At 37.9% G+C, this 13,701-nt stretch overlaps 2 protein-coding genes across 4 annotated transcripts; both read right to left on the bottom strand.

The window, feature by feature from the left end:
- Nucleotides 1-1,785: 1,785 nt before the first annotated feature.
- LOC135644562 (uncharacterized membrane protein At3g27390-like) lies at nucleotides 1,786-8,372 on the bottom strand. 3 transcript variants are annotated; one of them, XM_065162249.1, is made up of 10 exons: nucleotides 8,050-8,372; nucleotides 7,160-7,268; nucleotides 6,879-7,071; nucleotides 6,640-6,776; nucleotides 4,270-4,558; nucleotides 3,973-4,079; nucleotides 3,747-3,891; nucleotides 2,760-2,958; nucleotides 2,393-2,633; nucleotides 1,786-2,310 (listed from the first exon to the last, which is right to left on the bottom strand). In XM_065162249.1, the coding sequence occupies exons 1-10, from the start codon at nucleotides 8,141-8,143 to the stop codon at nucleotides 2,064-2,066; spliced, it is 1,761 nt and encodes a 586-aa protein (XP_065018321.1). In that variant the 5' UTR covers nucleotides 8,144-8,372; the 3' UTR covers nucleotides 1,786-2,063. The 3 variants fall into 3 exon arrangements, with proteins under 3 accessions (XP_065018321.1, XP_065018322.1, XP_065018323.1); XM_065162250.1 differs by having other exon boundaries at nucleotides 3,747-3,879; XM_065162251.1 differs by lacking the exon at nucleotides 8,050-8,372 and having other exon boundaries at nucleotides 6,879-7,075; nucleotides 7,160-7,274.
- A 3,925-nt stretch (nucleotides 8,373-12,297) lies between these two features.
- LOC135644899 (photosystem II reaction center proteins PsbY, chloroplastic-like) lies at nucleotides 12,298-13,097 on the bottom strand. The gene has a single exon (XM_065162862.1). It carries the CDS (start codon nucleotides 12,998-13,000, stop codon nucleotides 12,395-12,397), a length of 606 nt encoding a protein of 201 aa, XP_065018934.1. The 5' UTR covers nucleotides 13,001-13,097; the 3' UTR covers nucleotides 12,298-12,394.
- Between the last annotated feature and the right edge of the window lie 604 nt (nucleotides 13,098-13,701).

Below are 13,701 nucleotides of genomic sequence, written 5' to 3'. Positions count from 1 at the left end.
TTAGATGGACTATATCTGGCCATATGGGTTGGGTCATACTTGATCATATGGGCTCGGTTATACCTAGCCACATGGGATATGTCATATATGACAATATGTGTTGTGTCATACATTGTCACATGAGTTGGGTTATGTCTTGCTACATGAGCTGGGTTGTATTGGACCACGTGGACTGGATCGTATTTGCTTACATGAGTTGGGTTATATATGGCTATATGGGTTGGGTTGTGCCTAGCCATATGGGCTAACCCAACTTGTGAAGTTATGCTCGCCTAACTATACGACTGACGTTAAATATATCATAGTCTCTCTATCTAGTCCATTGTACCTCAACCCAACTTATTACCTAGGACAGGCATATGCGGTGCACGTGGCACATCCAAGAGTTAGGTGGGTCAATTCAGTTTAGGCTATCAGTATACGACATAATCCAATTTTCTATCTTTTTATTAGTTTGACCTCGTTAATTGATTGAATCAGATAGGTTTGATCGGTTCAAGTCGGTTTACGGTGAATCTAAGCCAATTTAACTAGTTCAAATCTATATAACCTAATTAAAATTAATCAAATCTAAATTAGACTAGTTAAGATTATTCCAAACCGATTCTATAAGGATTTGAGAATAGTTCCACTAGGTCCTAATTGAATTAAACTTGGTTCAAGTCAATTAGGCTATTCTAATTAAGGTTTTGGTTGATTGATGACTATTAGGCTATTCTAATTAAGGTTTTGGTTAATTGAGGACTATTGAGAGATTGCTGCCTCGTATGATTTGATGATCTTGAAAGTTTTATTTGAATTTATCATTTAGAAATGATTATTAATTTTTTTTAATTTTTGATTTTAATATGATTGTTACTATATAGTAATGTGATTATGTTAGTGGTCCATATTGGATATGCAACCAGTAAATTAAGTTATGAGCCAATGAACATAATTTAGCATATCATACATTAATTATGGTTCCTCATAATATTCTATCCTATTACATTTTGAATGCTTGCATGAATAAATGAATGATTATGGTTGATTATGTATTCCTATCGATAATAGGTAGGGCAATTTCCTTTGAGAATTAACGAACTATTTAACGTGATGGTTAAACGATTCCTTCATCTGTTATTGGGAAGAACCTATCTCCACTTGGGTGAGTGAGGAATACTACTTCATCCACTATCGAAGAAATCCATCATATAGAATATACATTTTCATCTATTATTGAGAGAGTATTCGATCTTTGTTATTTGATTGTTATATATATTATTGAGATGTGTTGCATCTTAATGATTTTTAAATTATTAATATTTATATATCTTACAAATATTAAAGATTGTATATGTTTTATATTTACTTTTAGAGGAAGCAAATATGCGACTTAGATAGAAGAGACTTTTTTTTTTTGGTCACATGTGACTCTATTAAGAAAATATTTTTTTAATTTTAAAAATATTTATTATTATAAAGGCAGATTTAAATGTAGAGATTAAAAAAATATCTTCAATAATAAAATAATAATTTATTTTTATATAAAATGGGATGTGTGATCAAATGATATAATAATTGACTTATTAATTTTATTTTACTTAAATTATTGATTAAAACATTTTAAACTGAAGTTAATAATAATACACTCATCAATCTTAATTTTACAAACTAATCGAGATAGAATATTAGGCTACAACTTCTTTTAAAACACATTACTATTTAAACCACATTTAATTTCATGTATATCTATTTCCATATGCATATTATGGTTTATAATATATTTCAAACTTACGAAAGACAGGAATCAAATCCTCATATGGAATCTTCAATCAAAATATGGGAAAACAAATCACAATATTTAACGATACATCAGTCATAGGCAAACGAAGGCTTTTCGTTGCCTAGTAATAATAACTTCTTGACTATACAGGCACATCTTCATTCAAATGGTACATCAATCAAATGACATATGATGTCATTAGCAGTTCATCAATCAATATCTCCTCATCTATCCACATAGAAAACACTTGAGAAAAATCCTTCTAAATTTAAGAGGTATGTAGAAAAGTTTTACAGAACTAAAAGCCATTGTTAACCTCTTGGATTTCTTGATGATGGCCCTTGGTGCTTGTATCCGAGCCAAATGACTTTTGGCTAAAAATTCGGAAAATACCACTTCGTACACGTTGACTCTCTCGAAACCCATTGGCAGATCGATTGCTTCCAAACTTCTTCTCAAGGTCTTCCGAAAGAGATTTCACAAGATCATCAAAACGTCGTCTGGCTGTCGGATACCTTGAGATCGATTTGGTGATGCCTTGCAACCTTATACCGTAACAAGAAGTAAGTACAAACAAAGAAGCAACATAGATGAAAATGCTTTGGCTTTCCATATAAATTCAACTACCTCCGAGCAAGGGCATCAATTTCAGCTCGTTTTCTCTGATCTGAAGATGATGATTGAGCATTAAGGTTTTTCAGTCTCTTGGAATCACCATGCAGCAGCACCAATTTGGACAAATATATTTCTTCCTCTTCTGTAAAATTTTCAGCTTTAATCTGCTCTTTAATGATCATCAGAGGGTCAAAGAACCAATCGAAGATTGTATCTTTAGGCCGGTTTTCAGTGGTTATCTCAGTGTTGTCACCTGTAATTATTTATACCATCTATCTTATCAATCATATAAATAAATAAATAATCTAACAAACTTCTCTCTTTTTTTTATTTTTTATTGTTGAGCATCAAAGAGATGCAATACCCTTCATGTACTTACTTAAAACTAAACCATCAGTATCGCTCTTTGCTGAAAGTAACAGTGCCTGGAGTATGGAGTATGCCGGCAAACCGATGCTTATTATCCTGCTACCACCTTTACTGGACCTAGATTCTTGAATGTCTTCTCGTGTTATTACTCCTTCAGAGACCAAAACCTCACCATGGCGCTTACACTCCGAGAACAGATGATCAAGTAACTGCACAGAACATAGTCATTCAGCTCTCACCAATCTCAAAGTTTGGTTGCATGTTCTGAACACAAAGCAACATATGGAAAATTAATAGTCCTAATAAAATTTAAAACTATACGCATGACAATGGAAACACAAATATGGATTGAAATAAATCACTGTTGTCATTTGTCATTGTCAAAGACTTTTACCAAATGGTATAGGTTGTCTGTAGAACATGATTGACTATAACAAGTAGGCTCTATGAAAGATTTGAAGAAAAAAATTACGATCAACTTTCAACCTGACCATCCAAAGATGGTTACAATTTCCTGAACGAAGGAAAGTTATGGCACTGTCAATAATCCCAAAAAGCTAATTATTAAAGGCAGGAAGATATAGCATCATGATTGCAACTAAAACTCATGCAACAAACACCCTTAAGTTTCCTAGAGTCTACAATGATGAGAAGGGTGAGAATAAAGGAAACATTGTTACAGTGATCAAGTTTCATCTCAAAGGTACAAATAAGCTATAACATGTTAATGAACAACTACCCAATAAATGCATACCCAACACTATATTTTAAGGGACAGTAACATATTATCTTCCTGTCTATCAAAAGAGTTGTACATTTCCATTTGCTATTAGTAAAGTTAATCAAAGTCTATGTCCTGAATATGTAATCTTACTGGATCCATCCAGACCTTCCAGACACTGGGCTAGAGTGCAGAAACAATTTTCTTATATCCCATAACATTAGCTAACATCTGTAAGAACACATCGACAAGTTATTACATCTAGAATCTTATTACCTTCAAAGGATTCAATTCAAGTATGCTATTCTTAAATGACGTCGCACGTGAAGGAGCCTTTTTTGCATCCTGGTTTTCCCGTCGAAAAGAGACAGGTCTGGAAAAAGAGGTAGCACGCTGTGGTACCTTCTTCCTGTATTGATACCTAGCAAGATTAATATTAACAATAAGTTTCAGATTAAAATGATGCTTCATGAAAGGAATGAGTGACCATACTATGTAGCACCTGGGAAAGCAAGATCCTTCTGGCATGTCAAGTACATCATTACTGTATTCATCAAACATAGACATGGAAGAGATGATGTAGGCTAGCCCCATCTTCACTGATGTCTCCTGAGGCATTTAGGAACTAAATCATGGAACATTATCTAATATGTGAGACATTCTTTTTGTAGTATAATAAGAAAATGGAAATCATTGTCATACATTGTTGATTACTGGTAATACATGCTACGTACTTGATAAACTGATGCAAGTAGGTACTTTCTAAGAGAAAATATATAGCAAAAAAACCAACTCAGACCTGGTATGCTATAACAGCTGCATATGCACCCAAAGAGAAACTTGATATTATGGAAGCCGTGACTGCTCCTGCAACTGCCAATGGCCAGAGAATAATGGCTAGACCAGCAAATGGGACGCATGCAGTTTCCAAAAACGGGCCCTCTCGGCCTATAAGATCATGAAACAAACGCCTCCATCCTTTAAAAAGCATGTATGGGCTCTTGCAAATGGCAATCAATGAGATCATCGGCACATCAGCCATGACTCCAAGCAGACCAGCCAAACAGGCACCCGGAATGTAACGCAATCTGGCAAATGTTAATGTAAATTATCAAATCACAATAATATACTGAGTTCACTAATTTAACTAATTAGACTTCACGGTAAGGTCAAGAAAATGATTGCAATGTTAAACATGGTTAAAGAGAAGATGATCCACTAGGTATATGTTTTCATGCAATGGAGAAAAAGTAGCCAGAATGCCGCTGTCAGACCATTTACCGGTTTAATATTGACAAACAAGCAAAAAGGATGATAGTTTTTCCATTATGGGGTGGTGTAAAAAGGACTACAATCAAAGGATTGTGGCTGTCGACTAGTTTGTCATCTACACGGTTGAGATCAACATTGCTCCACCTACGATGACTTCTTAGCCTTCTCTTCCCCAAAGCTTTTGCCATGATTAGGGGAATTTGGAAAGACTACTCCATAATTACATCAGCTTAAACTCTCTCTCTCTCTATCTCTCTCTCTCTCTATCTCTCTCTCTCTCTCTCTCTCACACACACACACATACACAAAGTTGTACACACATGGACACACATGCACACAAAAAGGAAAACAAAGAGAGCATGAAGTATGACGTCTATAGCAAATTGATTTGCCTGCTTAAGTTGCTCGCCAGATACTCGAACTTAATTGTTTAAGGACCAACTATTGTTGGCAACCAGTTATAATCATCTTCACTGCCAAATACATCATGTGAGCTTTTATTGAAAGTGGACCATTCACATTTCATTTTCCAGCAATATCTTATCCATAAGCAAGAGCCATCAACTTTCATCTATATAAAATATTGGTGACTGAGAAGGGTTCTAATATTGAGTCACTACGGATGAAATTTTGAAGAGTTTAACTTTCCTAGAACATTACCTTCAGGGCCTCTATCTATAGTTGAGAAGTTTATCTCTGACATGCAAAGCTTCTATCATGAACCTAGCTACTTGGAGAAGCATTTTACCCTTTTGGTTTCAGATTTCGAATGCATCCCATTGTTATGATATATGCATCAGTGAGAATCTTACATAATCAAATAGGACTTTAAATATATTCATCGCATATCACATCATAGAGGTGGCTGTTGTTAAATGCTCTAGACTTTAAGCTAGTGAAGGAAATCCACTGATGGCTTATAGCTGCCACTGCTACTCCTGTAGACCATAGCAAGCATAGATGTTGGGATTCCTCTATCACCATTAGAATCACTATCTGGTTTCCTCTTTCCACTTTTCAATACTTACAAGTCCCAGGTAATTCAGTTATACGGTCCAAGACACCAAAATTGAGAATACAATCTCAACTATGTTATGAAAATTTATAGTCATAAACCACACTATAAATACAATAAGATCAATAAATATTCCTTCTCTCTCTCTCTCTCTCTCTCTCTTACCTGCATCACAAGACAAGCAACATTCAAGAAGTGACAGCAGCTAACCAACAGCAATATAGGGCAGGCATTTGCAGGTTAGATTTTTTATACTCCTCTTCCCTCTTCTCCACTCTTATTCTTCTTCCTCCCAGCCAACCAGGTCTAGACAATCAAATCCTGCCTGATATTTTGTGAAATGCCAATGGTTCTAAATTTCTTAGTGGAATAAAGATCAGGAAAGCTCATCCTAATCTGGATTACCAAGCAGATTAATTTTAATCAGCTGATCCAACAAACTATATATGTTCAAAGTTTAGGAGTAACCACATTATCGTCATATGATATAGGTTGGTAAACCCAAAATGGATCAGGTCCAATGAATCACCTATGCTCAGCCAAACCAATGTTTAAATTCACGATAAAAATTTTTCAGCATCAAGTATGACAAACATAATCCAAGGGCTTCACAGATTGCATGGAGATAGAGCAATCATTTTCAACTGCTAAAAGAGTCGTCACGATACAACTGCATATAAACCATGAGTATATGAAAGTCAAACCAAAGGAACAAATGCTGCACCTTTTTTATAGTCTCCAGGTTGGAAGCAGAAATATAAGTTTATCTATATATCATGTCAACAAAAATTGTAAAAATTAATGTACTAAAGGTTTTTGATAAAATTGAAACCAATGATTGAGTGATCAGCACAGAATTATAGAAATGAATACACAGCTTACCTGATCTCATAAGGCTCTCCGTTTGGAGGATCATGAAGACGAAGATCATCCATGATCGAGAAATAGGAGTGCAAGCAAATATCTTTCACGTCTCTAACCACTGTACAACTTCCTTTGATAGTACTCCAAGTTCCATCCTGGATATATTTGGCAAGAAAAGAATTTGGAAAAGTATGATGATAGAATTCAGGTAGAAAGTGTATAAATAGAAATTCACAACCAAGAAAAATCAGCTTTACCAAAAAGCAATGTATGAGATTATTAGCTTTTCCTTCACCAACAGCATCAAAGGTAGCCATGATAGGAGTTAGAAAACCATAGATTGCTCCAACAATGATGCTCCCAAAAATACCAACCGGCGGCCACAACATCAAGATGACAGATACACCAAGTGCAAGAACAAGCTTCAGAATAGGCCCAAGCTGTTTGGCTCTGCCTTTAAGAAATCAATGGAGGTAATTAATTTGCTACAAAGAATAAAAATATACTTAGAGATCTAAAAGTGAATAAAGATACTTACTTTGCTATGCAATAATAAGTCCAAACTACATGTACTGGCCAGAGACTCACAATGATGGCTGAGTTTCCTAATGTCATGATAAGACATACAAATGGGAAAAGTAAAGCACCTGAAAAAGAGTCAATGATGAGAAAAAATCACCTAAATTCACTAAATCAGTGTATAAATAGGTTTCATGTTCTTAGAATTCACGAAACAAATTGCCACTCTTTGCATGAAAGTGTCCTCACATGATTAGGAGACGATAGCACTACTTCAACAAGAAAGTTTAATCTAAAATTACTTCTTATCACGGAAAGATAGAGATCTAGAAGCAGGCTCCGTACGAATCTTGGGTACTAAGATTTTCAAAACACTTAAGTACTTTGGTGAATATTTGTACATAGACAATTGCATCAGACAAAGAGGTAAATATAGATGTTTGGAAGATCTTTATGCAGAAGCCACATATGGAGTAACAGGAAACAGGCCTGTTTGCTTGTTTGTCAATACAACTTAATTGATGGATCAGTTGCCTATGTAATACTTAAAGAACGATTCTGAACACAATAAAAGCATCTTGGAGATTCCTGCAGTCAGAACCAAACCAAATCATTCAAGGATCATGCATCGAGTTGTACAATTAGCACCCTCATACATCTTATCAAGCAAAAAACCCATTCAGCGTGAGGAGAAAAAGGAGAATACTCATCCAAATTTAGCATAACCGGATACAACATTCAAAAATCAAGATCAAAGGGAAAGTATCCACATATCATCAATCAATGGAAGCAGTAACACTAAAGAATGAACTCTATGGAGTCGACACGCTCCAAAATCCAAAAAATTTGCGAACCCACAAAATAGGGACCGATAAGAGAGGAAAGTAAAGAGGGAGAGAATAAACCGACCTTTGATGATGCCCAGCAGCAGTAAACCTAGAAAGAAAGGCAAGAACCGAAGGCAACTCCAAAGAGTCGCCCAAAACCCCTGCGGAGGCTCCATCGCTCATCAATCTACGAAAACCACAGCAGAATCACCGAATCCAGACTCCGATGCATGCCAAGAAGCATCCGAAACCTCTCCACAAGTCCAAACTCCTCGAAACCGACGGAGAAAGGCAATTTTTCCTACTGGGATCCGATCGAAACCACCACTTTCGACAGCACGGCGAAGCTGAAGGCTTCGATCGACGGAGATGTATGTAACGGGCGGTTAGGAGAACTACTGCCGCCCCACGAAAGGAGACCAAAGAGACTAAGCAAACCCAAATTACCTATATATCCCTTACAATGTCATTTATTATCATATTTATGTCCACAAATTGAAGTTTAGTATAAATAAACTCAAAAAATTCCATCATTTGATTTTTATTTGAACTCTAATTGATTTTTTTTAATTTTAGGATGATAAAAATATTTTTAATAATGTACATTTTATATATTTTAAATCAAGAAACTAACATTAACTACATTTACTTGAATATTTTGGATGGATGCTATATACTAAAACTCCTTTGCTGATAAGAATATCTCAAATATTATCAGTAATTCATATTTTATGTATTTTCGAATCAAATTCGGTAAGGGTAATTGTGTTATTTGTGAAACTTTACAGGGATGGCAAAGTACAAAAACAAGTAAAGAAGTGTCAATTTAATGCTACTGTTTTGATGAAGTCTTCATTTTCTCTTTTATTGGTAAAGTTGAGAATAAATGCTTTGCTTGAAGAGAGAAATGAGTCAATTAGTGTGATCACAAGTGTTGTGAAGAGATGAGGTGAGATGCTGCCAATCACAACCATCCATTTGAGGTCATTGGATGATGGGGGGAGACATCATTGGCAACTCACACTTCCAAGATAGAACAAATTAGCTGAGGCAAAACAAATAAATAATAGATATATAAAAAGTGGCAAAAGAATCTTAATAATTGTTTACTTACACCTAAAGTTGGTCAACGTATGTGACACCTCACACTCAGAAGAAGGGACAAAATAATCAGCTGAGGTAAAAAAAAAAATTTGGCTTTCCACGGCAAAAGAATTGCATCAATTGTTTATTCAAGGCTTAAAATAATGATACGGGGAATATGTTGAGATGAGAATTGCAGCAATCGTTTATTTATATTAAAAATAATTACAAATGAATTGAGTCCTGGTCAACATATCTTACAGCTCACACTCACAAGACGGAACAAATCAGATGTGGTCAAAGAAAAGTTGACTTTGTACAGCCAAAATGGGAAAGGTTTTCGACCGTTGTCTGCTCAAATCCAAAAGACAGTTGTAAGGGGAATATAATGTGATAACAGTTTCGGCAATTTGCTGTATCTGTAAGTGTCACTATAACTCGATCGATCCAACACATTGCTACACATGAATCATCCACAAGCTCCTGGCAGTGATAGCCATGGATCCTCAAGCTAAATGAATCAGCACAGCAACCATAATATGGTTCAACTTTCTTTTCACAATGGAGGCGGAGAACGAGCCTCCTCTTCCTCCTTCTTCGATCGCCTGTCTTCCGTCTCCTCGAATCTTGGCTCTCTATAGTAATCTGCCTCACAATCTGCCTCAAGTGATCATCTCTCGACGCCAACCCAGCCCTCTTCCTTCTCTAGTTCTTCGCTTCCACAAGCTCTGATTGTTGGCTCCCCTGACCCTATCAATCTTGGATCATCCAACGCTGTTGGCGATGCATCTGCTGAATCATCTCTCCCACCTTCGCCTACCGCTCCGGCTAACCCCTCTCCATCCAAGAGCCCGAACCCTACTTCTTGGGCAGGTCTTCTCGGTGGTGTGCATGGAGGAGGCTCTTGGAAATCGGAGGCAGCCCTGAGGCTAAGCTGCTCAAGATCCAACCAATAGTCCTCCCTTACTGTTGAGTTGGACGCAAATGAGATGGCTGCAGCTCACAGTTCCTGGAACCACTCCATCTGCAGTAACTTTCGGGGTGCACCTCTCCATTAGATTTCCTTAGAACCACTCTTTCTAGACTTTGAATGCCAAATAGTTGGAGTTGGTTGGAGGCTTCTTCTGTTTCAAGTTTCACTCGGAAATGGAGATGCAACATGTTCTCTTAGAGGACCTTGATTTATCGGTGGTCAAACTCCCGTGGAAACTCAGGTTTCAATCGCTCGTATAGCAGGTTGACAAAGCTCCTAGCTAGATCCATTTTGTAGGGTTGCAGTTGATTACAACAATTCTATAGGTATGTGTTGAAATTTAAATTTTGATAATGAAATCGAATTTATTGGACTAATATGTTTATGAGAAAAATGACATAAGAAATACTTCGATCACAGACTTGGACCATCGAAGAGCCAATTATCGAGTAGAAAAATTAAACGTTACATCTAGAAATTATCGTATTGAAAATTGAATGTCGAATCGAAGGATTAGTCGACATGTCGAATATCGAACTTCGTGTTATAGGTTCGGACATCATGTTAGAAGGATCAGATATTACATTGAAAGATTAGATTTCATGAGAAAGTCAACATAACGATGGAATAAGCGATATGCCAAAGGAAATGGTGATTATCGATGGTTCGTATAAATTGTTAAAAAATCAGATGATATACCGAAAAATCATATAATATATCAAAAGTTTTGTAAATATGTTGGATATATGAGTGATTTATCAAATTCTTGATTGAGATAATTTTAGGTCAATTTGAGCTTGTATTAGGTTAAAATAATGTCAACTTATCAAGAAAGTTATTAGGCTTGAAGTTGAATTGAATTGGGCTTGTTGGAGGACCAAACCAGTGGTCAAAAATAGATTTGGGTGATAGTATCGTCGGCGATAGTGTCATATGAGTCAATTCAATAAGAGTATTATTTGTGCTCGTCAGCCTTTCCGATGTTATAACGATGATAGTATCGCATAGGACGACGGCAGAGCAATTCATTCAAAAGGCACATGGCTCACCTTACAGTAATAGAAAGTGATGCGACATACTCTCAGAGATCTAACACGTTATGGCCAGGTGGTGCGTTGGATCAGCATTTGACATCCAATATATATACCAGATCTTATGGTTCTGTGACTGCAATTAATTTATACTGCCCTTGTCGTCGGTCTCCCTAGTAATAAATTATTGTTGTGCCTTGTAGAATTTTATCAGGCAGTACAACTAGAGGAATGAAGTTTGCTGTGAAGTTGATAGGATAATTGTACTGTTGTATTTCTTGTGGTATTCAGTCTAAACCAGTGTTTCAAATACCGGTCAAATTGATCAATACTTATGTGACATCTGGGTTGAAGAAACATCAGCAGATTGTATTTTGACTGCAAAGCATGTTTTACACACGTCGGGCAAGTAAAAAACACTGATACATATGGGAATCGTGATGTCTTACTCATCATAGTGGAGTTTATATCCTACAATGTTTTAAGTTTTGTACAGTAATCGAAAAGGATGGATAGAATGGCCTAAAAGGTCGGGGAAGGGGAGTGCATCGAGCTGCTCGGACGGATGGGGGAGGAGGGCTTGGCTTGGGGGTGCCTTTATCTGTTTGAATGGATGGGGTTGCAGGAGCCGTCGCTGGTGACGCCGAGGGCTTGCTCGGTGCTGTTCCCTGTACTGGGTAGAGCGGGGAAAGGGGGACAAGCTGATGGTTCTCTTTCAGAACTTGCCCAAGGGGAAGAGATCCAGGGACTCTGCCATGTCTGGCCTTGCATCCTGTGAGAGGTGACAAGTTATTTTGTTCTTCATGGCTTTTGGCTACGTAATGTTTCAAGTTTGTGTATGGGTTGTTGACTGCTTTATCGCCTTCCACACCTGTTGAGGACAGCCTTGTGGAGGATGCTAGGGTTTCGGTGCCTCGGCTACCGAAGAATACCTATAGTTGGGTGACACTTCCTGCGGTGCCTCAAGCCCTCTCTTATGGCAGAATCTATCGCACTTTTAGAAGGACTCAAGGCTATACAGATGCTCCAATTGCAGTCATTTAACATCGAAGGTGGTCAACCTAGCTAAGGGAATCAAACCTGTATGTAACACCCTGGTCTTTGAGGAACACAATTTTGAATATTTTCTACCTTTGTAAGCCATGAATTGGCTCAGTTTCATATGTTTCTGCCGTTGATCCTTTGGCCTCACAGTTTGTAACTCAGTTTTGATCTAATAGATGGTGTTTTATTACAAAATATATATGACAAAACTTTTTTATTTTTATTTTTTGCAAAGTATATGACACAAAATTTGCATAGCTATAAGATTGAATATTTAACACTTGGACGATCCATGATCACCCGGACCTCATCCTGTTGAGCTGGTTCAACGCCGGCTGCAGAATGTTGTACAGGACCCAAAGAATGGCCGGAGCTACGACGAACAACAGAAGCAACCCCCTGCTATCATCAGAGGAGGCGGCGTTGGCCACCGTCATGATCTCATCCGCCGACGCGCCCTGGGTCGACATGAACCCAGCGGCCGCCAACCCGCCGCCGAGCCCCAGACCGACGACCACTGCCTTCTCGGTCCTCATCCTGTTGAGCTGGTTGAGTGCAGGCTGGAGGATGTTGTAGAGGACCCAGAGGACGGCCGGGACGATGGGGAGGAGAAGCGCGAGGCCGCGGTTGTCGCCTTCGGCCACGTCGGCGATCTGTTGAGCCGCAAACGCCGCGTCGGAGCTGCTCAAGCTGGCGAAGATGGCGCCCGCGATGGCGGTGGCGCTCAGGGAAGAAGGGGTGGTGGTGATCGTCGTCTTGGGAGCTGCTGCTGCAAGTCCTTTGGGGAGGTTTTGGAGGGACAGGAGAGAGACTGGTTTGGTTAGGGTTGGCTTTGAGGAGGTGAGAAGGTTTGGAGCAGGGGATCTGGCAGTGAGGATGGCCATGGCTGCCATGGTTGTCATGGAGGAAGCTTGCTTCTGGTTGGAGGAGTTGGTTACTGTGAAGGGAGACTAGGGATTAAGGACTGCCGAGGGGATGAGGTTTGCGTCGGAGAGAAGAACGAGTATGTGTGCACGTGTGGGACAAGTGAGACAAAGAGGCAGCCAATAGGATGTTGTGCATTAGATTCTTATCTTATCTGTGGATTTGGATAGGAGGAATATGGATCTCATGTTCACAAGCCATCTATACTGTTTTTATCACCATGTTTTTTTGGAAATAACAGTTGGTGAACAATTATAAGAGATGAATCCGATTTATTGTTAATGGGACAAATTTGATTAGTTTAAAGATATTTTTTTTATATATCAAAATATGTTAGGAAGAAATTTTGATATGGATTGAAAATTATAAATTTATTGAGTATTTTTAAAATTTTTAATATATTAATTAAAAAATACTATCAAAAAATTATTCTTCAAATAAAATAAATAAATATATATATATATTATATTTAATTGCTGTGGGAGTATTCAGAACTCGGGATGGTCAGGTCCGAGCACAAAGCCGTCTCAGACCGAACCCATTATCCGAGCCACATTACTTGAGGAACCAAACCATCACGTCAATGTGTGATGTGAGCGTCGGAAACCCTCCGCTGCGCTGCGTCCATCTTTCGTTCAATCTGTTGCTCGCCGCCACCACTTCTTTTGGGAGGACGATA

Source organism: Musa acuminata, chromosome BXJ3-8 (assembly GCF_036884655.1).
Source record: "Musa acuminata AAA Group cultivar baxijiao chromosome BXJ3-8, Cavendish_Baxijiao_AAA, whole genome shotgun sequence".
NCBI classification, from domain to species: domain Eukaryota; kingdom Viridiplantae; phylum Streptophyta; class Magnoliopsida; order Zingiberales; family Musaceae; genus Musa; species Musa acuminata.
This window is presented reverse-complemented; position numbering and strand designations above follow the sequence as displayed.